The sequence below is a fragment of the Schistocerca americana genome, chromosome 3 (assembly GCF_021461395.2).
Source record: "Schistocerca americana isolate TAMUIC-IGC-003095 chromosome 3, iqSchAmer2.1, whole genome shotgun sequence".
Classification (NCBI taxonomy): Eukaryota; Metazoa; Arthropoda; class Insecta; order Orthoptera; family Acrididae; genus Schistocerca; species Schistocerca americana.
This window is the reverse complement of record NC_060121.1, coordinates 943669764-943696144: the sequence shown is the minus strand read 5'-3', so window position 1 is coordinate 943696144 and position 26381 is coordinate 943669764. Positions and strand designations below refer to the sequence as shown.

The 26381-nt window shown below is 40.9% G+C and overlaps 1 protein-coding gene across 1 annotated transcript in view; it reads right to left on the bottom strand.

Moving 5' to 3' along the window:
- Positions 1-26381, bottom strand: part of LOC124606815 (WD repeat-containing protein 19) — a 303209-nt gene that overhangs the window by 239042 nt on the left and 37786 nt on the right. The window contains exon 3 of the mRNA XM_047138882.1: positions 5824-6048. Within this exon, the coding sequence (XP_046994838.1) occupies positions 5824-6048 (225 nt within the window). The remainder of the gene's footprint in view (positions 1-5823; positions 6049-26381) is intronic.

The window sequence follows — 26381 nt, the reverse complement described above, 5'->3', positions numbered from 1 at the left end:
TTACATATTTCACGTGAGGGAAGCCAAAGTTAACCTGATAGGCTTGGATAACAGTATCTATTGCTACAACATACAAATCAATCCTTACCACACAGAATTAAAATGTACATACACTCCTGGAAATTGAAATAAGAACACCGTGAATTCATTGTCCCAGGAAGGGGAAACTTTATTGACACATTCCTGGGGTCAGATACATCACATGATCACACTGACAGAACCACAGGCGCATAGACACAGGCAACAGAGCATGCACAATGTCGGCACTAGTACAGTGTATATCCACCTTTCGCAGCAATGCAGGCTGCTATTCTCCCATGGAGACGATCGTAGAGATGCTGGATGTAGTCCTGTGGAACGGCTTGCCATGCCATTTCCACCTGGCGCCTCAGTTGGACCAGCGTTCGTGCTGGACGTGCAGACCGCGTGAGATGACGCTTCATCCAGTCCCAAACATGCTCAATGGGGGACAGATCCGGAGATCTTGCTGGCCAGGGTAGTTGACTTACACCTTCTAGAGCACGTTGGGTGGCACGGCATACATGCGGACGTGCATTGTCCTGTTGGAACAGCAAGTTCCCTTGCCGGTCTAGGAATGGTAGAACGATGGGTTCGATGACGGTTTGGATGTACCGTGCACTATTCAGTGTCCCCTCGACGATCACCAGTGGTGTACGGCCAGTGTAGGAGATCGCTCCCCACACCATGATGCCGGGTGTTGGCCCTGTGTGCCTCGGTCGTATGCAGTCCTGATTGTGGCGCTCACCTGCACGGCGCCAAACACGCATACGACCATCATTGGCACCAAGGCAGAAGCGACTCTCATCGCTGAAGATGACACGTCTCCATTCGTCCCTCCATTCACGCCTGTCGCGACACCACTGGAGGCGGGCTGCACGATGTTGGGGCATGAGCGGAAGACGGCCTAATGGTGTGCAGGACCGTAGCCCAGCTTCATGGAGACGGTTGCGAATGGTCCTCGCCGATACCCCAGGAGCAACAGTGTCCCTAATTTGCTGCGAAGTGGCGGTGCGGTCCCCTACGGCACTGCGTAGGATCCTACGGTCTTGGCGTGCATCCGTGCATCGCTGCAGTCCGGTCCCAGGTCGCCGGGCATGTGCACCTTCCGCCGACCACTGGCGACAACATCGATGTACTGTGGAGACCTCACGCCCCACGTGTTGAGCAATTCGGCGGTACGTCCACCCGGCCTCCTGCATGCCCACTATACGCCCTCGCTCAAAGTCCGTCAACTGCACATACGGTTCACGTCCACGCTGTCGCGGCATGCTACCAGTGTTAAAGACTGCGATGGAGCTCCGTATGCCACGGCAAACTGGCTGACACTGACGGCGGCGGTGCACAAATGCTGCGCAGCTAGCGCCATTCGACGGCCAACACCGCGGTTCCTGGTGTGTCCGCTGTGCCGTGCGTGTGATCATTGCTTGTACAGCCCTCTCGCAGTGTGCGGAGCAAGTATGGTGGGTCTGACACACCGGTGTCAATGTGTTCTTTTTTCCATTTCCAGGAGTGTATTTGATGATGGTGGTGTGATGACTACAGGTCAGTCATAGCTTACACAGGTACAGTAGTAACATCTGGGGAGTGTACATATAACAAAAAGTGCGGGGGGGGGGGGGGGGGGGGGGGGATAAAAATTGTAAAGGGAGACCAAAAAAAAAAAATACAGTAAGCAGGCTCACTGCCTGCTACAACATACAAAACAATCCTTACCTCACAGAATTAAAATGCACATATTTGATGATGGTGGTGTGATGACTACAGGTCAGTCATAGCTTACACAGGTATAGTAGTAACATCTGGGGAGTGTATATATAACAAAAAGTGTGTGGGTAGTACAATCTCATTAAGTTCTACATATGCCACAAATTTAATGATGGGTGAATACTGTGGCCAACTAAGTTTAAAAAAGGATGTATTGTGTTCTTTGGACCATTCCTGCAGATAGTACCAGCAGTAATCAAGTGCAGTGACATATCTCAAGTTGAACAAAGTTTGGGGTATGAAATCAGGCTATTATTAATTCTTGTTCAGAAATTCTGGTTGAAAACAATACAACAGTTCTCATAGCAGGTTGGTAACTAAGAGTAAATACATGCTTTTCATTTCTTCAAACACCATTCCTCAGGATATAAAGTGATATATTGTGAAATTCACAGTGTATAGGTCACATTAACATGGTAGCAGCACACTACAAATAAACTTTTTCCTAATAAAAATAAATGCCAAAAAGATGAAACAGTGAATATGCTGCATACAAAACACATAGAACTGCCTTATACAAGTCTACACTTACTACGAATCAGAGAAATTGTTGCAAACGAATACTTGATAAAATTGTCTGAATGCTGCTTGTAGAGGTCTTTTATGACATTCTATTTGGAATGCATGACTTTCTTACAGTGTTACCTCACAATCATGGACTGTACCACAGTCATCTAAAATGCAGTATCTTGTTTTTCACATCAGTGGCAGGCGCCAAATTACCAAACAAAGTTGACTCAATGCAAAATTCTTCTGAAAGTACGGGAAGACAGAATCAGAATGCATAAGTTGTCTAGGCAGAAGCACTCATCGAAGTTGATCAGACCTCTACCAGCCATATTCCCACTGAATCACAAAAAGACTGACACTGGCCAAATCCTCAACACTGTCATAATGCCCTGCATGTTTAACAGAAATATAATGATAATAAATGAAAAGCACCAGTTTGCTTTTGTTCTACAATATTATTTTTATTGCTAACCGGTTTTCGGCTTACAAGGCCATCTTCAGACATTTACTGAGTATTATCACCAAAGAAGTTAAATGTTAGCAGACAACATTGGAAGAGAAGTAACACATCTAGAGTGAAGTAGAAACATACAATGAGTAACATCTTTGCAATGAAATAGTAAAAACTGAACAGTACATAAATAACAATGGAGTTGACAGGAAAACCTTTTGCACAAAATAGGAATAGCATGCCTACATAACAGTTTCTATTAATAAACAAAACTAATAAAATAAGATAAAATTAGTATTAGACAAGGCTGCATCAAGAGGTACGAAACATGGAGAGTGACACACAACCAATTAAAAAAGAAGAGACAGTTGTCAATGTAAATACAGAATACACGAGGAAGTTAAGCAATATCAATAAGATAAACAGAAATTAGTGAATGCAGGAAAATTGAGGTGTTTGAGGGAACCTACAGTTTGAGAGTGTGATGGTACTGCATTTTAACATTAACATTATAACCAAAGCAGTGGTTGTATACCAGTTTACATTAAATAAATGAGCGAAGTAAAATATGAACAGCACTTGATGAGACAACTACAAGGGGAGTTAAACATGGACAGTAATACAAGTACAAGTTAAAAGCAAACCCTTAACTATTGAAACTACAGCATATGTGGAATACAAAGACAACTGCAACAAATAAAAACAACTTAATGACTACAGGAAAATGGGAATATGTAGGAAGAGAGAGTGTGGGAAGTAATGAACAACTAAGATGATTATATGAAGTTTAGGAGAGGGGAAGTGTTGAGTTGTGTCTGGTCATTTAGGATGAGATCTGGACTGTGAGCAAGATGTTTGTTAATTTCCAGGGCTTCCAGCAGGTTGAGTTTATGGCCTTTGTTTGCTAAGTGAAGTACATGGGACACTGGCTGGTAGTTGTGACTCTCACTCAGTACATGCTCAGCAAATGCAAAGTCTGAATTCTGCAACCTCTTTTTTAATTGGTTGTGTATCACTCTCCATGTTTCATACCTCTTGATGCAGCCTTGTCTAGTACTAATTTTATCTTATTTTATTAGTTTTGTTTATTAATAGAAACTGTTATGTAGGCATGCTATTCCTATTTTGTGCAAAAGGTTTTCCTGTCAACTCCATTGTTATTTATGTACTGTTCAGTTTTTACTATTTCATTGCAAAGATGTTACTCACTGTATGTTTCTACTTCACTCTAGATGTGTTACTTCTCTTCCAATGTTGTCTGCTAACATTTAACTTCTTTGGTGATAATACTCAGTAAATGTCTGAAGATGGCCTTGTAAGCCGAAAACCGGTTAGCAATAAAAATAATATTGTAGAACAAAAGCAAACTGGTGCTTTTCATTTATTATTATAATGTTGTTCTACCAAGAACCGATGGAAGATTCTGTTAATATAAGAAATGTAATGCTCAATGAGCAGATTTATTCAGCTGAAGAAGACAACTATACTGTCACTATTCCACACACTGTCCTTCTACCATGCTTATTGTTTGCCATACATATTATTTAAAACATCAGCATACAATTTCATAGAGTTTTGTACTTTATAGTAATACAATGTCGAAAAAGCTGCTATGCAGGCCTGTTTGTAGATCAATTTCTTCTTGTATTTCTTCATAATTCTGGCTATTTTCGAAGAAAAATTGAAATGTAAGAAAGAACAACTGAGGATATCCCCAGTCACTTCTCACTTTTGTGAGCAATCTAACTCTATGGTTTGCAAAGCATTCTTAATTTGGCAGAGTTAAATATCCACTATTACTTAATACTGACTGTAGGTGTACCAGTTCTTCCTGGAGGCTGCCAGTGTCTGTCTCAATATGGACCCGTCAACCAATTCACTATGAACAATAAAATATAGTCCATGATATCAGATGATAGTTAGAACCCCCAAATCTGATGGTACTTAGAACCCTGTAATTATATATCTTTATATCACATAGGGCTACCATGGAGCCTCATGATGAAGGTGTCACCAATGTAGTGCCAAAACACCTTTGGTTTCTAGACTGCAGAATTAGTCCAAAATCTTTGTTAAGAGAGGTAGCTACGACAACAACAGCAACCTGTTAAAAACAGAGTCATTATTAAATAAAAGAGCATATAAAGGTTATTTGACACTTAAATTATAATGTTACATCTCATTCAAATTTTGTCAATATGTGCCAAAGCATCACCAAGCGATATTAAAGCTGACCTGTGAAGTACAAGTGTTAAAATGGTAATAAAATAAGCTGATTCATGGATTTGGTGGCATACTTTGCAATTCTTGAGACCAAATAAATAAGCTAAAAATAAATTAAAGGTCTTAATAACAAGGTTACATATTTGGTTAACATACTAGTGAAAGCACTGACATTGCTACCGATCTGAAAGACAAAGCATTTAGGACTTTCTTGAGGAATAAACAGCATAAATTTACACTCAAAGTCATTTACAAATTTGTCTTGACAAAGGCTATAAGATTTTTATCTGAAATATCAGAATATCAATCAAAAACAACAATAATAATGACAAATGGCTTCAGCAGCAGCTTTAGGTTGAACCAATGTGCCTGGTTACCTAGATGGTAAAGAGCTATTTTCTACAAAACTGGCCTCACATGTGTGATACGGATGAAGGAGGTTCTCACTCATGATTATTTCATGAAATATCCCTTGTACCAAACACTTCAAATTAGTTTACATTCTGTGCGCAGCACTTGGTACTCTTATGACGTTCTGTTTATTAAGAGGCTATTCATCTTATCATTGATGCTTTAATATTTCATTTTGTACTTGAGGACTTAGTCAGGAAAATGTTTTTATTTCATATATACAATTAGCTGAGAGAATAATCTAAGGAGGCACATGCAAGAAGTTGTAAAAAACATTTCAAATTGTATGTCAACATAATATATTATTCTGCATTATTATTCACACTTTTAGCTCTTTTCACTTAGCTATAATGTAGGTAAAAAGGACACTCTCAAAAAACTCTTTATAAATGAATAGTTGACATTTAACTAAATAAAATAAATTAAAAGTTAAGGATACAAACTTTGCTGTACTGTGATTATATATTGCAAGATTTCCTCGTGAGGTACCAACAGCAACCAGTGATCCCTTCTTGGCCCAAATGATGCAACTCATAGGATCTCGCAGGCCAATATCAATGTGTGACTTCTTTGTCGTGTTTGCATCCCATAAGGTTAAATGTGAGGAGTTCGATGTAATAATGGCAAGATGGTCACCATCAACATCCCAGTCAAATCCTGTGCACACACTGAAAGTAACATACGGAATATAAATTTTCATATTTTTCCACAGTTAAAGAATTTCATTCAGCATTTCCTATAACAGAAATTTAGGTCTGGAATATTAGCCCTCTAGTGGAGTTGTGTGTGAATCAATAGGAAGTTACGCAATGGAGTGAATAAAGACAACTGCTCACTGTACAGTACAGGTGTTGGTTTAGTGTATAGGTGCAAAAACAAGTACTTCATTGTTGTAGATTATCTTGAAAGGAGGGGTGGGGGGTGGGGGGAGGGGGGGGGGGGGGAGGAGCAGGCAGAACACAGAAGAAAAGTGAAGAAGAGGAAAAGATAAACAAAATGGAGATGCAGCAAGGGAAAAAGATAGGAATAGAAAAATGGAGGATTCATGCCTTGGTAAAGGCTCAGGTAGCTGCATAGCCGATGAATGATGACTGACACACAGAAAATATATATATATAAAAACAAAGATGAGGTGACTTACCAAACAAAAGCGCTGGCAGGTCGATAGACACACAAACAAACACAAACATACACACAAAATTCAAGCTTTCGCAACAAACTGTTGCCTCATCAGGAAAGAGGGAAGGAGAGGGGAAGACGAAAGGAAGTGGGTTTTAAGGGAGAGGGTAAGGAGTCATTCCAATCCTTACCTTAGGGGTAAGTCTTTCCGCTCCCGGGATTGGAATGACTCCTTACCCTCTCCCTTAAAACCCACTTCCTTTCGTCTTCCCCTCTCCTTCCCTCTTTCCTGATGAGGCAACAGTTTGTTGCGAAAGCTTGAATTTTGTGTGTATGATAGTGTTTGTTTGTGTGTCTATCGACCTGCCAGCGCTTTTGTTCGGTAAGTCACCTCATCTTTGTTTTTATATATAATTTTTCCCACGTGGAATGTTTCCTTCCATTTTTTATATATATATATATATATATATATATATATATATATATATATATATATATATATATATATAATTTTTTTTTTTTTTTTTTTTTTTTTTTAAGCTAATTAGCTTAGAATTGCAAACTGTTTGGAAGTCTGTTATTATTTGTGCATGTGCACTGGGACGGATGGTTGCTGCATATCACCAAGGCGGAACAATGTTAGTAGTTTTGCTATGCGTTGTGGTACCTACTGGCTTGGCAGTCATTCTGAGTTACAACATCCCAGATCAGAGAAGCAGGATACACTTTCAAGTAAAACGGTGCCTTGACAATGGCGCTGATGGCACAGAGAACATACAGTAAATTTGAACTACCATTGGTACTGTCAGAATATATTTGTGTTACATCAGATCGAATGTACGAATATTCTTTGTAGCTATGGTGTTTCCTCACACAACCAATTTTCACAGAAGACATAATGTAACTGTTGTCAGAATAAATACTTTCTATTATTTAGTAGGAAGTTTAGAGCTTGTTAAAGCTTCCAGATTCCGGCACAAGCACAGCTGTGGCACACACAGACACAAACTGTTTGAGACACAGGGAACACTTCATTCTGCACTGAAAAATTAATAAAACTGGGACAAGAAGAGTACATTAAAAGAAGATCAAGAAGTAATTGGCAGTTCTCAAGAAAGATTTCAAGGGCAAATAGTGCTGTTGTCTGTAGAAACAAGGTCAAGAGCCAGAACATCAAAGCGAAACTATTAAATAATTTAGTCTAAGAAGAGTTAACAGACCTCGGATTAATTGGTGTATCGATGCATAAACACCAATTCAATCAACAACAATTATATTGTTGAAGAACTTACTACGGTTTATGAAATGGAATATCAGTGGCTGGAACTTTAAAGGACTACGATTGTTTAACCACTTCAATTCAACAACTACACCATAAGCAGTGGCTGCGTCAGCCACACATTGACCTTCAGCAACACAGTTTGCTCAGCATAGTAGTCCAGCTTCCCATCAGCATCACGTCGCGGTGAGGTATACCATGTGAGCTGTGGAGCTGTGCAAAAGCCAAGTTGAACTTGGGGAGAGGGCAGAGGTGGAAGAGGGGGGGGGGAGGGGGGGGGGATAAGTAAGGGACTTTAAATGCCAATATATTTTTTTTTTAATGAAGAGGTAGATAAACAATGATAGTCATTAGCAAGGTAAGATCAGTTTTTTAGTACTTACTAAGAGGAGATAAGTGTTACCATGGAGTATAGTGCAACTTTTAGAAGAGTTACTTAAAATCTTCAATGAACAGTTAGTTGCCAAATTAAACACAACTATCAAAGCTCAAGATGATGAGCTGTGTGCTAGATTAGACACAACTGATACAAATATAAAAGCTCAAGGAGACGAGTTAAAAATCATGTTACTAGTCACAAATCAGAAACTCAACTGCCACATAAGCAATTCATGAAAGGAAAACTTACAAATAAATAATCACATAGATGAAATGGAATACATTGTCATTCTGGCATATTTATATGGTCTGATCAGTAGTAAATCCATTAATTACAGATTTTGTTTGGTTAAATATTGAATCAAAACAAGCCCCAGACATTAATTTCAGTCTAAATAATTCAAAACAGGATACAGATTTTAGTAAGGCTGTTTTTTTCCAACTTTGAAAGAGAAGATCAGTGATTTATTTTAACTAGAGTGTCAACAACACATTGAGCTAACTATTGACACACCACCTTTGTCAGATGTTGCAATTAATCCCCCTAACTGTCAAGAAATACTAAATTTTAACACACAACTTAATTTGTGGAGCAAACATGTAACAGAGTTTTTCCTAAAATTTAATAATGGGAACTTGGATTTTAGTTTTCCTATGACATGTGGTGTCTATTTTTCCTTACAAAAAAAAGTACCAGGTTTAACTACACATTTATACTCTATGATATGACAAATACTAACTCTTAAGTATTTCTGGAGGATTAAAATAAGATGAAAAGGAAGATCTGAAATCAAGGGCAGAAGGTATTGTGCATACATCAACCAAAGTGAGGTGTGTGGATCGACTGATGTATCCAGATAAGGTGTTAGGTGTTCTTTTTGACACCACAGTCATGCAGAAATGATAGTAAAGTGCCATTAATATGAAAGGAGTTCATGATATGTATGAACTATGCAGGCCCGCAGGGCCCCAGATGTCTGTTACATTTTTTTCTATTTAGATATCCATACAATAGTCTCCTTCCTCTTTTATTATACTATCTTGTTTAAATTACATTTCTTTCACTTTCCTATCAGCAATTGTTACATAACAAGATCCTAGCTGCAGTTTCATTAAAAGCAGAACTGTTACACACTATCTCGCATGCATTTTCTGCATCTGCACATTTAAGAAAAACAAAACAGATAGTAACGACAAGATGGCCGTATTTATCGTGAATAGTATTATCTGGAATTGGAGTCTGTATTTCCATAACTGGTACAGATAAAAGACACTGCATGGCCACAGTTTTTGGTGTGGGGCAAAGCCACTGCTCTATGCAGATTCCCTTAAAAAGTCTGCTAAACATAGTTTGTATTTCTAACACAGTGAAGTTTCCTTGCTAATCTCATTAAAATAGTTGTATGTATCATAATGTGGAGGTGTGTTCTGGCACTACACATGCAGATGTAAAGTTGATAGCACATTTCAACATCAGCAAATGTTACTTAACAAAGCCATTAGTCTCTATCTTACAGGTGTTATGTAGGACTACGCAAATAATAAGGAATGGAAATTCTTGAATGTTTTGTGATGAAATTAACAAGTTGCAATCTGCTTACAGATAACAACAAATTAGAATAAAATGGAAGTGTTATGTGAAAAGGTAACTCAAACACAAATGTTAAGATAAGCATAGACATTTCTTTCCCAGCCATCTTCAGCAGACTATACTCACAAACAAAATGCAGTAAGCTGCAATTCATATGTAATTTTGATATATCAAGCAACTTTGTACTTTCACTGGATGCATTTCATGCCTCCCTGGTCAAAGATTCAATACTAATGTCACATAAGGATTGAATGTTTGAGTTAGTAAATGTTTAGATTGCTATAGAAACTCCAGGTTGGAATATCAACAATATAAGAAAAGATAGATTGCTGTGTACCATAAAGATGACACATTAAGTTGCAGAGAGGCACAATAAAAGACACTTACACACTAGCTTTTGGCTCCAGCCTTCATCAGAAAAAACACACACACACACACACACACACACACACACACATGCATGCATCCATGCATACTTATTCATTCAAACAAGGAAGCGCATCTCACACACGACTGCCATCTCTAGCAGCTCATCCTGTGTGCTTGTTTGTGTGGCTGAATATACAGGGTATTCAAAAAGAATACCACAACTTTAGGAATTTAAAACTCTGCAACGACAAAAGGCAGAGTTAAGCACTATCTGTCGGCGAATTAAGGGAGCTATAAAGTTTCATTTAGTTGTACATTTGTTCGTTTGAGGCGCTGTTGACTAGGCGTCAGTGTCAGTTGATGCTGAGATGGCGACCGCTCAACAGAAAGCTTTTTGTGTTATTGAGTACGGCAGGAGTGAATCGACGACAGTTGTACAGCGTGCATTTCGAACGAAGTATGGTGTTAAACCTCCTGATAGGTGGTGTATGAAACGTTGGTATAAACATTTTACAGAGAATGGGTGTTTGTGCAAAGGGAAAAGTTCTGGACGGCTGAGAACGAGTGATGAAAATGTAGCACGCATCCACCAAGCATTTGTTCGCAGCCCACGAAAATCGACTCGCAGAGCTAGCAGAGAGCTGCAAATTCCACAATCAACTGTATGGAGAGTCCTACGAAAAAGGTTAGTTATGAAACCTTATCGTCTGAAATTGGTTCAAGCACTGTCTGCAGCTGATAAGATTATTAAAAAAATCAATTTCTGTGATTTTATCCTTGCTCAAATGGAAACAGATGAATCTTTCGTTTCAAAGATTGTGTTTGGTGATGAAGCAACGTTCCACACTAACGGGAAAGTCAACCGTCACAATGTCTGTATATGGGGCACTGAGAATCCGCGGGAAACAACTCAGTATGAACGTGACTCGCCTAAGGTGAACGTTTTCTGTGCCATTTCAGCCAATAAAGTTTTTGGTCCCTTTTTCTTCGAAGGTGCTACTGTAACTGGACTACAGTATCTGGAGTTGTTAGAGAATTGGCTGTTCCCTCAGCTCGAACAAGAAGCACAACAATTCATATTTCAGCAGGATGAAGCGCCACCACATTGGCACTTATCTGTCCGTAACTATCTGAACGTCAACTACCCGAGGCGATGGATCGGCCGCCAGGCAGCCCGTGACAGAGCACTTCATCACTGGCCTCCAAGAAGCCCTGATCTTACCCCCTGCGATTTTTTCTTATGGGGGTATGTTAAGGATATGGTGTTTCGGCCACCTCTCCCAGCCACCATTGATGATTTGAAACGAGAAATAACAGCAGCTATCCAAACTGTTACGCCTGATATGCTACAGAGAGTGTGGAATGAGTTGGAGTATCGGGTTGATATTGCTCGTGTGTCTGGAGGGGGCCATATTGAACATCTCTGAACTTGTTTTTGAGTGAAAAAAAACCTTTTTAAATACTCTTTGTAATGATGTATAACAGAAGGTTATATTATGTTACTTTCATTAAATACACATTTTTAAAGTTGTGGTATTCTTTTTGAATCACCCTGTATATATGTGTGTGTGTGTGTGTGTGTGTATTTCCTTTTCTGAAAAAGGTTGGAGCTGAAAGCTAATGTGTAAGTGTCTTTTAGTTGATCCTGTCTGCAACTATATGTGTCATGTTTACAGTAAGTTGCAACCTATCTTTTTCCTTATATTGTTGTTTAGATTACTATGCTTGTTACATGTTTTATGTTACAATATCTTTAGTGTGACTATGATTTCACTATGTGATATTTATGGATGATAGTTTTCTGGGCAGTATTTCAAAATGTATAAAATGCATATTTGAAAACGATCAGCTGTTTTTATTGTAAACCGAAATATCTACTGGTTTCGGTCTTGGACCGTCTTCATAGATGAGAGTTAAAATGGTTTAAGGCACCATACAGCATTAGTCATTATTTAAACTGTGCAGTGCATACCATGAATGTAAATATATGACATAGGACTTTAAAAGCAAACATATGAGTACTAAAAGTATGTAGAGCAGTACTCACTGCTCTGTATTCATTTAGTATTCATATACAAGAAGAGCAGGAAGGGGAAAGATGCCCTTATATGGCCATTCAATGAAAGTTAACATCCAGTAAGATTCAGAGGCACAGCTGCATAATTTTTTAGCAATAACGAAGAAAAGGGGGAAAAAATTATGGTTTGGTCACAATGAGTAGAACGCAGAGGAGTACACGTAAGGGACAGCATGTGGGGAAGCTCAGTAATCAGGTAAGGATTATAAAACAGGCAGTCAAATGGAAAATGAGACAGATGGTAAAAAATTTGTGAACTGTTTATTATTTCAAAAGTAATCACCATAACTGTTAAAACATTAATCCCACTGTGAGACAAGATGATCAAAGCCTTCATAGAAAAAAACATTTGCGATTGCCTACAGAAACATAATTGTACCCAGGCATGCCTCTCTTCATCCAAATCAAATTGATGGCCACAAATGTCTTTCTTCAGGGCTGCAAAAATACGGAAATTACATGGGCAAGGTAGGATTGTATGGGGACATGTAAGGGCTTCCCATCAAGACTTCTGCAGAGGATTCAAAACAACCTTGCAGCAAATGGGAAACCACTTCTTGGTCTATAACAGAGGCCATAATTTCATGGGAACATTTGCCACGAATTAAGAATCAGAAGCCAGTTGGACCATGCGAGAGTTAGATGATGCGCAGTCAGCTGCCCCACGCCTATGTCATGCCACTGGCAGCAGCCACGGTCAGCACTTTCCACACCACCATATGTGGCCAACTGCATCCATCGCAGTACCAGCTAGTTGCAGCCACTTGGGTCAACACCTCACCACCCAAACAGTTAATGCCTCGCTGCACTGTCATCACCATGGTGTCGAGACAACTACTGTTACGTGCTGCTAAAGTACTGCTTTACACCTGCTGACCTACCCAGCCCAGCTGCAAATATAGCAGCCACAGAATAGCAGAATAATATGTTTCACTTGCTGAGTGCAAGGGAGAACTTGTAGCATATTTTCATGTTTATATTTAAATTTTTACTGTACTTGCTTTGCCACGAGCTTTAGTGGACAAAACACACTCTCATCACTTGCAGATGAAAGGCACTGTAGAGGCAGAGAGTAGAGATCCACCTAAATCTTTATAAGATCAGGTAGCAGTCTTTGCCCTGAGGAATTCAGAACTGCAGGAAAAACTGCAAGCAGAATAAGGGCCACTATCTGACTGATGAGTAGACTTATGCACTCAGATGAATCTGTTTTGCATGCTGAAATTCTTTAAATATTTTCTCTTGTATCACAGTAAAAAATGTGATAACTAGTTTTCCCACTGTTAACTTCACACATTTATTCCCAGGGAAGACATTTGGGGGGTGGGGGGTGGGGGAGGGATAGGTTACGTTGATCAAATGTGTTCTTGGCCTGAAGGGTTTTAGTTGAATGTTACATGTCTAAAGTTGGCTGGAGATGCTAAATCCTGTGATAAGCTGTCCACCTTCCATCACTGAACAGGGGGAGGATTTTGAGGCTTCAGCTGACCGCATCCAATTAGTTTTATGTTATGACATAAGTCCAGAGATTGGACAAAGGAAGAAATGATGTCCACCTTGAAGAGACAGTTGCTAAAATGCTAACTGTATTCGTGCACAGAATATGTGAAATCAAGGCTGTGGAGGATTTTGAGGCTATAGAGGTGCCACAAAATATCAATCAGAGAATGGAAAGGGAGCTAGTGCTCCCAGTTTCCATTAAAATTTGTCAATGCCATTGGTTTTCAGGGGTTAACCAAGGCAACAAATGCAACAGTAAAAGACAATGTAAAGAGAAAACTAAGAAGAATTTTAAATTAGTAGCCCTATTACTTTTAGCCCCTTCCAATAAGCAGGAATAAAAGCTATCACACTGTTGATGCATAGAGTGGTTATAGAAACTGACAGTCCATTGATTACAAGCAGTATCGAAATGAGATCAGTGAAGGAAAATACAACTGACATGGAGGTACTTAGAATAACATGACAGGATTTCAATGTTATTCTTGGCAATGATTTCCTGGACCACTTTCAAAGAATTGTGGAATTTCAGTTGCAAATCATCCAACTTGGTCACTCAGTGCATTGATTTGACAGTGGCAACACTGCAAAGGCACAGGTACCATAGAGGGAAAAGGCATATTACAGGAGTTTATAACAAGCCATGTGTCTTCATGCTGAAAGTGTCTACCCCCTGATATCATTCATGGTGGAATGGGAACAGTTTTCCAGACAAACAACTGAGATCCAAGAGCCCTTCTTTCTGGTTGATCCACTCACCAGACAAAGTTTACCTTATAACACTACAATTTAGTACCTCATAATTATCACATGCCTCCCCCCACGAACCATGGACTTTGCCGTTGGTGGAGAGGCTTGCGTGCCTCAGCGATACAGATAGCCCTACCGTAGGTGCAACCACAACGGAGGGGTATCTATTGAGAGGACAGACAAACATGTGATTCCCGCAGAGGGGCAGCAGCCTTTTCAGTAGTTGCAGGGGCAACAGTCTGGATGACTGACTGATCTGGCCTTGTAACTTTAACCAAAATAGCCTTAGCTGTGCTGGTACTGTGAACAGCTGAAAGCAAGGGAAAGCTACAGCCATAATTTTCCCCAAGGGCATGCAGCTATATTGTATGGTTAAATGATGATGGCGTCCTCTTGGGTAAAATATTCTGGAGGTAAAATAGTCCCCCATTCGGATCTCTGGGCGGGAACTACTCAGGAGGACATCATTATCAGGAGAAACAAAACTGGCGTTCTATGGATCAGAGTGTGGAATGTCAGGTCCCTTAATCAGGCAGGTAGGTTAGAAAATTTAAGAAGGGAAATGGATACATTAAAGTTAGATATAATGGGAATTAGTGGAGTTCTGTGGCAGGGGGAACAAGACTTCTGATCATGTGAATACAGGGTTATAAATACAAAATCAAATAGGGGTAATGCAGGAGTAGGTTTAATAATGAATAAAAAAAAGGAGCATGTGTAAGTTACTATGAACAACATAGTGAACATAGTGAACATATTATTGTAGCCAAGATAGACACGAAGCCCACGACTACCACAGCAGCACAAGTATATACACCAACTACCTCCGCAGATGACAAAGAGATTGAAGAAATGTATGATGAGATAAAAGAAATTATTCGGATAGTCAAGGGAGACAAAAATTTAATAGTCATGGGGGACTGGAATTCGATAGTAGGAAAAAGAAGAGAAGAAAAAGTAGTAGGTGAATATGGAATGGGGGTAAGGAATGAAAGAGGAAGCTGCCTGGTAGATTTTGCACAGAGCATAACTTAATCATAGCTAACACCCGGTTTAAGAATCATGAAAGAAGGTTGTATATGTGGAAGAAGCCTGGAGACACGGGAAGGTTTCAGATAGATTATATAATGGTAAGAGAGAGATTTAGGAACCTGGTTTTAAATTGTAAGACATTTCCAGGAGCAGATGTGGACTCTGGCCACAATCTATTGGCTATGAACTGTAGATTAAAACCGAAGAAACTGCAAAAAGGTGGAAATTTAAGGAGATAGGACATGGATAAACTGAAAGAAGCACAGGTTGTACAGTGTTTCTGAGAGAGCATTAAGGAATGATTGACAAGAACGGGGGAAAGAAATAGAGTAGAAGAAGAATGGGTAGCTTTGAGAGATGAAATAGTGAAGGCAGCACATGATCAAGTAGGTAAAAAGACAAGAGCTAGTAGAAATCCTTGGGTGACAGAAGAGGTATTGAATTTAATTGATGAAAGGAGGAAATACAAAAATGCAGTAAATGAAGCAGGCATAAAGGAATACAAATGTCTCAAAAATTAGATCAACAGAAAATGCGAAATGGCTAAGCAGAGATGGCTAGAGGACAAATGTAAGCATGTAGAGGCATATATCACTAGGGGTAAGATAGATACTGCCTACAGGAAAACTAAAGAGACCTTTGGAGATAAGGGAACCACTTGTATGAATATCAAGAGCGCAAATGGAAAACCAGTTCTAAGCAAAGGAGGGAAAGCAGAATGGTGGAAGGAGTACATAGACGGTCTATAAAAGGCGATGTACTTGAGGGCAATATTATGGAAATGGAAGAGTACATACATGAAGATGAAATGGGAGATATGATATTGCATGAAGAGTTTGACAGAGCACTGAAAGACCTAAGTCAAAAAAAACTCTACCATCTGGTGAGCAAGATGTATGAGACAGGCGAAATATCAAAATACTAAGACAAATCACAAATTCTTTACAGACGAATGGAAAATCTGGTAGAAGCCGACCTCAGGGGAAGATTAGTTTGGATTCTGTAGAAACGTTGGAACACGTGAGACAATACTTATCTTATGAGATAGATTAAGGAAAGGCAAACCTACGTTTCTGGCATTTGCAGACTTGGAGAAAGCTTTTGACAATGTTGACTGGAATACTCTCTTTCAAGTTCTGAAAGTGACAGGGGTCAAATACAGGGAGTGAAAGGCTATTTACAATTTGTACGGAAACCAGATGGCAGTCTTAAGAGTTGAGGGTCATGAAAGGGAAGCAGTGGTTGAGAAGGGAGTGAGACAGGGTTGTAGCCTATCTCCAATGTTGTTCAATCTATATATTGAGCAAGCAGTAAAGAAAACACAAGAAAAATTTGGAGGAGGAATTAAAATCCATGGAGAAGAAATAAAAGCTTAGAGAATGAGATTTTCATTCTGCAGCGGAGTGTGTGCTGATATGAAACTTCCTGGCAGATTAAAACTGTGTGCCGGACCGGGACTCAAACTCAGGACCTTTGCCTTTCATGGGCAAGTGTTCTACCATCTGAGCTACCCAAGCACGACTCACGCCCCGTCCTCACAGCTTTACTTCTGCCAGCACCTCATCTCCTACTTTCCAAACTTTACAAAATCTCTCCCGCGAGATGAGGTACTGGCAGAAGTAAAGCTGTGAGAATGGGGCGTGAGTCATGCTTGGGTAGCCCAGATGGAAGAGCACTTGCCCCCGAAAGGCAAAGGTCCCGAATCGAGTCTTGGTCCGGCACAAAGTTTTAATCTGCCAGGAAGTTTCAAAAGCTTTGAGGTTTGCCGATGACATTGTAGTTCTGTCAGAGACAGCAAAAGACCTGGAAGAGCAGTTGAACAGAATGGACAGTGTCTTGAAAGGAGGATATAAGATGAACATCAACAAAAGCAAATCGAGGATAATGGAATGTAGTCGAATTAAATCACGTGATGCTGAGGGAATTAGATTAGAAAATGAGACATATAAAGTAGCAGATGAGTTTTGCTATTTGGGGAGCAAAATAACTGATGATGGTTGAAGTAGAGAGGATATAAAATGTGGACTGGCAATGGCAGGGAAAGCATTTCTAAAGAAGAGAAGTTTGTTAACATCAAGCATAGATGTGTCAGGAAGTCGTTTCTGAAAGTATTTGTATGGAGTGTAGCCATGTATGGAAGTGAAACAGGGACGATAAATAGTTTAGACAAGAAGAGAATAGTACCTTTCAAAACATGATGCTACAGAAGAATGCTGAAGATTACCGTATTTACTCAAATCTAAGCCGCAATCGAATCTAAGCCGCACCTGAAAAATGAGACTCAAAATCAAGGAAAAAAAAATTTCCCGAATCTAAGCTGCACCTGAAATTTGAGACTTGAAATTCAAGGGGAGAGAAAAGTTTTAGGCCGCACCTCCAAATCGAAACAAAGTTGGTCCATTGTAATATGAGACACAATTTAGGTCTAATGAATGACGATACAGCTACAGTAGTTTGGTTCGAGTCGTAAGCTTAGCAGTTAAGCTTTACCAGGTAGCCATTGCTATGCGTCAGGTGCTCCGTCCGTATTTATACGGGTACCCTTCCTTTTTCACGTGCTTCGTCTGGTTTGAATTGATTGCTTATTTTTCTTTGATCTGATAAGTGCCGTTCTCTTTGTTATAGGTGTTTATGTCACTCTAAGCTGAAAATGCATTACTGTACTGTGTCTTGCATTGTCGCATTCTGATAATGTGTGTTTACGACCCGTCGCCACTTGCGGCATGGCTTGCTTTTGTGCACACTACCGCCACTTTCAACTAAAAAAACAAAAGAGAGGAATCGTCTCATTAGCGAAACAATAGCAAGAGACTGCTATTTGTTGTTACTTACAATGCTGCTTTCTTCGATAATAATCAAGAACCAAATAATAGACTGCGTATGATATAAGATGTTCTGAACGAGAGTTTAGCGAAAATTTTTCTCTGTTTGAAAATCTTTGCAGACGTCTCTTTAGTACATTACATTCTGCACAGAAATTAGTCATCTTAGATTTAAAAATGTAGTCAATTGTCGTGCTTCATTTCTGATTGTACCACTATTAGGCATAAGAACAATATGAATATAAACGTGACATGATATGTATATTCTTCCGCGTTTGCTGTTGTCTCACTCTATTTTCGTAGTTTATTAGGCAGACAGGATTTAAATGAGACAGCAGCAAACACGAAACAATACATGGCAAAATGTTTATATTCGTATTATTCTTATGGTGAACAGAATACTGCATACATAAAAGTTCCTATTAGCAATCATCTCTTCTCACAGGTAGGAAAAAATTCAGAACGTAGAGTTGGCTATATTGGCCAACATCCCAAACAGTCTTGCCTGTCGGATTTTCGTAGTACATTGAAATGCTGCTACATTCGAAGATGAACAATACGGAATTTGTAATTACTTCGTTGGATAATGTATGAAAATGTAGTGGTCGAAACTCAGGGCGGAGAAAAAAAGCTCATCTTACACCTTTTTTTAATTTATTTACTGACACAGAGGTTTTGGCGCCAGTATTTATAATTGTGCCTGCAAAGCATGCCTGTGTAGCGCTACATATATTTGGCGGCAGAACTTAATTGTGGCGGCACCTACCAACATTTTTCAGAACTTCCGCTTACTTTGCACTCGATTCTAAGCTGCAGGTGGTTATTTGGATTACAAAAACCGGAAAAAAAGTGCGGCTCAGTTTCGAGTAAATACTGGATGGGTAGATCATGTAACTAATGAGGAGGTACTGATTAGAATTGGGGAGAAGAGGAATTTATGGCACAACTTGACTGGAAGAAGGGATCCTTTGGTAGGACTTGTTTTGATTCATCAAGGGGTCACCAATTTAGTATTGGAGGGCAGAGTGAAGGGTAAAAATCATACAGGGAGACCAAGAGATGAATACACTAAGCAGATCCAGAAGGATGTAGGTTGTCGTAGGTACCTGGAAATGAAGAAGCTTGCGCAGGATAGAGTAGCACGGAGAGCTGCATCAAACCAGTCTCTGGACTGAAGACCACAACAACAACAATTATCATATGATTCATTCTGGCATTCTCAATATTATTTTCTACATCTACATCCATACTCCGCAAGCCACCTGACGGCGTGTGGCGAAGGGTACTTTGAGTACCTCTATCGGTTCTCCCTTCTATTCCAGTCTCGTATTGTTCGTGGAAAGAAAGATTGTCGGTACGCCTCCGTGTGGGCTCTAATCTCTCTGATTTTATCCTCATGGTCTCTTCGCGAGATATACATAGGAGGGAGCAATATACTGCTTGACTCCTCGGTGAAGGTATGTTCTTGAAACTTCAACAAAAGACCGTACCGAGCTACTGAGCGTCTCTCCTGCAGAGTCTTCCACTGGAGTTTATCTATCATCTCCGTAACGCTTTCGCGATTACTAAATGATCCTGTAACGAAGTGCGCTGCTCTCCGTTGGATCTTCTCTATCTCTTCTAACCACCCTATCTGGTACGGATCCCACACTGGTGAGCAATATTCAAGCAGTGGGCAAACAAGTATACTGTAACCTACTTCCTTTGTTTTCGGATTACATTTCCTTAGGATTCTTCCAATGAATCTCAGTCTGGCATCTGCTTTACCAACGATCAACTTTATATGATCATTCCATTTTAAATCACTCCTAATGCCTACTCCCAGATAATTTATGGAATTAACTGCTTCAAGTTGCTGACCTGCTACACTGTAGTTAAATGATAAAGGATCTTTCATTCTATGTATTCGCAGCACATTACACTTGTCTACATTGAGATTCAATTGCCATTTCCTGCACCATGTGTCCATTCGTTGCAGATCCTCCTGCATTTCAGTACAATTTTCCATTGTTACAACCTCTCGATACACCACAGCATCATCTGCAAAAAGCCTCAGTGAACTTCTGATGTCATCCACAAGGTCATTTATGTATATTGTGAATAGCAATGGTCCTATGACACTCCCCCGCGGCACACCTGAAATCACTCTTACTTCAGAGGACTTTTCTCCATTGACAATGACATGCTGTGTTCTGTTATTCCAAGTATAAATGTATATTTTTTTAATTATTTTATTGTCAATGATAACTAACTGAAGGGATGTAATATGTATTTATGATAAACGACTCAGAAGTCGATATCGTAAGGGAATGTGGTAAAAAAAAATGCTCGCAATTATAAACTATAAAAAGCATTCAATGTTAGTGATTTTCCCAAAGTCACCAACCAACAGTAGGATTCTTTTCCTATCATCATTATTGCCGATTGATACATTATTAAAAGAAACATTATTTCAAATACAAGAATTTGAAAGTACTAGCCAGTAAAATTTAATTTTTGCTATTTCATAAAAGAAGAAAATAATAAGTGGCTGAAATAATCAATTCATTTAATACATTAACTGCATTCTATAATTATTTGAGAAAGAAGTTCAGCGCATATTAAAAGTAACAACAACATACTAGCTAAGTAAGGTGATATACACTGAAGAGCCAAAGACACTTGTACACCTGCCTAATATTGTGTAGGGCATCCGTGAGCACACAGAAATGCCGCAACATGACATGCCATGGTTGGTTGGTTGGTTGGTTTCGGGAAGGAGACCAGACTGCGTGGTCATCGGTCTCATCGGATTAGGGAAGGATGGGGAAGGAAGTCGGCCGTGCCCTTTCAGAGGAACCATCCCGGCATTTGCCTGGACTGATTTAGGGAAATCACGGAAAACCTAAATCAGGATGGCCGGACTCGGGATTGAACCGTCGTCCTCCCGAATGCGAGTCCAGTGTGACATGCCATGGACTCTACTAATGTCTGTAGTAGTGCTGGAGGGAACTGACGCCAGGAATCCTGCAGGGCAGTCCATACATCCGTAAGAATACGAGAGAGTGGAGATCTCTTTTGAGCAGCATGTCACAAGGCATCCCAGATATGCTCAATAATGTTCATGTCTGGGGGAGGAGGGGAGGGGAGGGGGGGGGTGTTGGTCAGCAGCAGTGTGTAAACTCAGAAAAGTGTTCCTGGAGGCAGTCTGTAGCAATTCTGAACATGTGGGGTGTCGCATTGTCCTGCTGGAATTGCCCAAGTCGATTGGAATGCATAATGGACATGAATGGATGAAGGTGATTAGGCAGGATGCTTACGTACGTGTCACCTGTCAGAGTCATATCTAGATGTATCATGGGTCCCACATCACTCCAACTGCACATGCCTCACACCATTACAGAGCCTCCACCAGCTTGAATAGTTCTCCTGCTGACATGCTGGGTCCACGGATTCATAAGGTTTCCTCCATATCTGTACACGACCATCTGCACGATACAATCTGAAATGAGACTTGTCCGACCAGGCAACATGTTTCCAGTCATCAACAGTCCAATGTCGGTGTTGACAGGCCCAAGCGACGGGTAAAGCTTTATATCGTGCTGTCTCCAAGGGTACACGAGTGGGCCTTCGGCTCCAAAAGCCCAAATCGATGATGTTTCACCGAATGGTTCACACACTGACGCTTGTTGGTGGCCCAGCACTGAAATCTGCAGCAATTTGTGGAATGGTTGCACATTGAACGATTCTCTTCAGTCGTCGTCGGTCCCGTTCTTGCAGGATCTTTTTCCGGCCACAGCGATGTTGGAGATTTTATGTTTTACTGGATTTCTGATATCACTGTAGACTCACAAAATGGTCATACAGGAAACTCCCCACTCACTACCTTGTAGGTGCTGTGTCCCACTGTTTGTGCGCTGACTATAACACCACGCTCAAACTCACATAAATCTTGATAACCTATCATTGTAGCAGCACTAACCAATCTAACGACTGTGCCAGGCAATTGTTGTCTTAAGCATTGCCGACCACAGTGCCGTATTCTACTTGTTTTCTGTATTCGAATACTGTTGCCCCCTAAATTCACAGTAATTTCAAGTAACATCAGTTTCAAACAAACATAGAAAAAATTCACAGCTTTTGCTCGAACCTGAGCTACCGACCACATATTATCATTCAATAATTGATATTTCATACTAAAATGTAGACTTTCACGGCCGGAAATATCATGTCCGTTATAATTATCCGGGCTGTTATGCCGTGGTCGGTTGATGAATTCTGTGTCGATTCCCAACGTTTCGTCTCTGACTGCGGGAGACATCTTCAAACGGGTCCGTAGTTCAATGGAAGGTACAAACACACTCACTGGCTCGCTACTGACTGCCGCTAAATTCCATGTCCGCGCACTCCCACGCCGCAGCGTGACGTCACGTGTTTTGAAAATGTCAGTGCAATTGGCCGCTGTCCGTCGCCGTCGATCGCCGTTGCCATCACGCAGTAGTGGACGGGTGGTACACATCTTCTTTAACACCGGCATCCATATACCGTTTAATTTCACACCCTCCTCCTTTCGGTTGAAATTATTTGGGTGTTTAGCGATTTCAATTGCCTCCCTGTAGAGCCTTTTGTAATATCCGCTTGTGGCCGCTAGTACTTGCGTCTCCTCGAAACGAATATTGTGGTTCCCTGGTTGGAAAGCATGCTCCGCAACAGCTGATCGCTCCATTTCTCCTCTTCTACAATTTCCCTTATGCTCTTCCAAACGTTTAGAAACAGTTCTTTTAGTGGTACCCACATAAACATCACCACAGCTGCATGGGATCCTATACACTCCAGCTTTCTCCAGTGGTTTGCGAGCGTCCTTGGCAGGCTTAAGGTATTCCTGTATCTTCCTGGTGGGCTTGTAAATTACGGTAATATTCCGCTTCATCAAGATCCTCACTATTCTTTCCGTTACATTTTTAACAAATGGCAGGAAAACCTTAAATTTTGCAGTAGTCTGTACATCAGTATGATTTCTGCGTGGCTGCCTCAACACACGTTTTACTTCGGCGGACGAATGGCCGTTCTTCATTAGTGCATTGTGGAGATGTTCCATCTCAGCGTCGAGCAACTCAGGTTCACAAATATTTCTAGCTCTGTCCGCTAACGTCTTGATAACACCCCGCTTCTGTTGTGGGTGGTGGTTCGAATCCCAGTGCAAATAACGGTCCGTGTGCGTGGGTTTGCGGTATACTGAGTGGCCCAAACTACCATTTTCATTTCTAAAAACAAGCACATCGAGGAAATGTAACTTGCCGTCTACCTCCTCCTCCATTGTAATTCTCGAGTTTATACTGTTCAGACGTTCGTGGAATCGGCTTAGTTCCTCCCTACCATGTCTCCACAGCACAAACATGTCATCCACGTATCGGGACCATACATTTGGTTTTTTGCTGGCACTACCTAAGGCCTGTTCTTCGAATTTCTCCATAAAGAAGTTTGCAATCACGGGACTTAGGGGGCTTCCCATAGCCATGCCATCCGTTTGCTCATAAAACTGTTCATTCCACTTGAAGTATGTGGTCGTCAAACAACACTTAAACAGTTCTGAAATATCGGCAGGAAAAATTCAACCCAGCTGTTCCAATACATCATTAAGTGGAACCATGGTAAACAGCGATACCACATCGAAGCTGACCAATATGTCCTCCGGCTGGACCACTATGCCATTCAATCTGCTGATGAAATGTGTCGAATTTTTTATACAAGAGTCCGAACGGCCCACATGTGGTTTTAGCAGCGTAGTCAAAAACTTGGCTAACGAGTAGGTGGGCGAACCAATGGCACTTAGTATCGGTCTTAACGGCACGTTTTCTTTATGAATTTTGAGCAATCCATAAAGCCTCGGTGGTAGCGCAACCGAATTGTAGAGAACTTTCTGTACAATCTCTTCAATGGAGGACTTTTTTATTAACCGCGACACAGTTCTGAGGATGTTGTTAGTGGGGTCCATATTCAGCTTCCTATATGCTTGCGGATCCAGTAGATCAGTAATTTTACTCCGATAGTCGGCCACATCCATAACCACCGTTGCGCTTCCTTTGTCAGCTGGGAGAACCAAAATACTATCGTCGTCATTCAGGAGTTTTAAAGCTCTTCTCTCACCCACGGTTATATTACTTTTCGGCGGTTTTGCATTGGCTAATATTCTTACTGTTTCTATACGGATTTCTTCAGCTGTTACAGAATCCACACTGCGAATTCCTGCTTCTACACTGGCTATAATTTCTTCCGTGGGCACAAAACGCAGACTAACAGCAAAATTTCATCCCTTGGCAAGCACAGATGTCTCATCGTCAGATAACGAACGTTTGGACAAATTGATAACGGTCCGGGAAACGTCTAAATGCCGAACAGTCTGATTAGGTAGAAATTATCAAACTTCTTCTTCTGTCTACTAGATGTTGTCAACATACGCTTCCCCATGGTATCATGCCATGCAGTAGTCTATCAATTTTATCCCAGTCACCGATGCACAGTTTATTACTGATCGTAATATGGAGAGACATTAACTTACAATTTGTGCTTGCCAAGTCCCGTCGGGTCTGCTGAATGCGCTCTCGTAAGGCCTCCTCAGTCCGTTTGAAAATGCATTGTGCACTTCCTGAACAGAACAGTCGCTTTATCTTCAGAAACTTCGGTATAACGCCGACGGCTCTGCCACGAGACAGGAATGTGAGGGGACACAAAAGCTGCACTCTCTTCTTCTGGAGTCCTTCCAGGCGTCGCACTTCTCTTGACATCTCCCCGTAGAGGCGTCTGATACTAAAATGTAGACTTTCACGGCCGGAAATATCATGTCCATTATAATTATCCGGGCTGTTATGCCGTGGTCTGTTGATGAATTCTGTGTCGATTCCCAACGTTTTGTCTCCGACTGCGGGAGACATCTTCAAGGAGGTCCGTAGGTCAATGGAAGGTCCAACACACCCACTGGCTCACTACTGACTGCCGCTAAATTTAGTGTCCGCTCGCTCCCACGCCGCGGCGCGACGTCACGTGTTCTGAAAACGTCAGTGCAATTGGCCGCTGTCCGTCGCCGTCGATCGCCCACGGAAGAAATTATAGCCAGTGTAGAAGCAGGAATTCGCAGTGTGGATTCTGTAACAGCTGAAGAAATCCGTATAGAAACAGTAAGAATATTAGCCAATGCAAAACCGCCGAAAAGTAATATAACTGTGGGTGAGAGAAGAGGTTTAAAACTCCTGAATGACGACGATAGTATTTTGGTTCTCCTAGCTGACAAAGGAAGCGCAACGGTGGCTATGGATGTGGCCGACTATCGGAGTAAAATTACTGATCTACTGGATCCGCAAGCATATAGGAAGCTGAATAAGGACCCCACTAACAACGTTCTCAGAACTGTGTCGCGGTTAATAAAAAAGTCCTCCATTGAAGAGATTGTACAGAAAGGTCTCTACAATTCGGTTGCGCTACCACCGAGGCTTTATGGATTGCCCAAAATTCATAAAGAAAATGTGCCGTTAAGACCGATACTAAGTGCCATTGGTTCGCCCACCTACTCATTAGCCAAGGTTTGGCTATGCCGCTAAAACCACATGTGGGCCGTTTGGACTCTTATATAAAGAATTCGACACATTTCATCAGCAGATTGAATGGCATAGTGGTCCAGCCGGAGGACATATTGGTCAGCTTCGATGTGGTATCGCTGTTTACCATGGTTCCACTTAATGATGTATTGGAACAGCTGGATCGAATTTTTCCTGCCGATATTTCAGAATTGTTTAAATGTTGTTTGACGACCACATACTTCAAGTGGAATGAACAGTTTTATGAGCAAACGGATGGCGTGGCTATGGGAAGCCCCCTAAGTCCCGTAGTTGCAAACTTCTTTATGGAGAAATTCGAAGAACGGGCCTTAGGTACTGCCAGCAAAAAACCAAATGTATGGTTCCGATACGTGGATGACACATTTGTGCTGTGGAGACATGGTAGGGAGGAACTAAGCCGGTTCCACGAACATCTGAACAGTATAAACTCGAGAATTCAGTTTACAATAGAGGAGGAGGTAGACGGCAAGTTACATTTCCTCAATGTGCTTG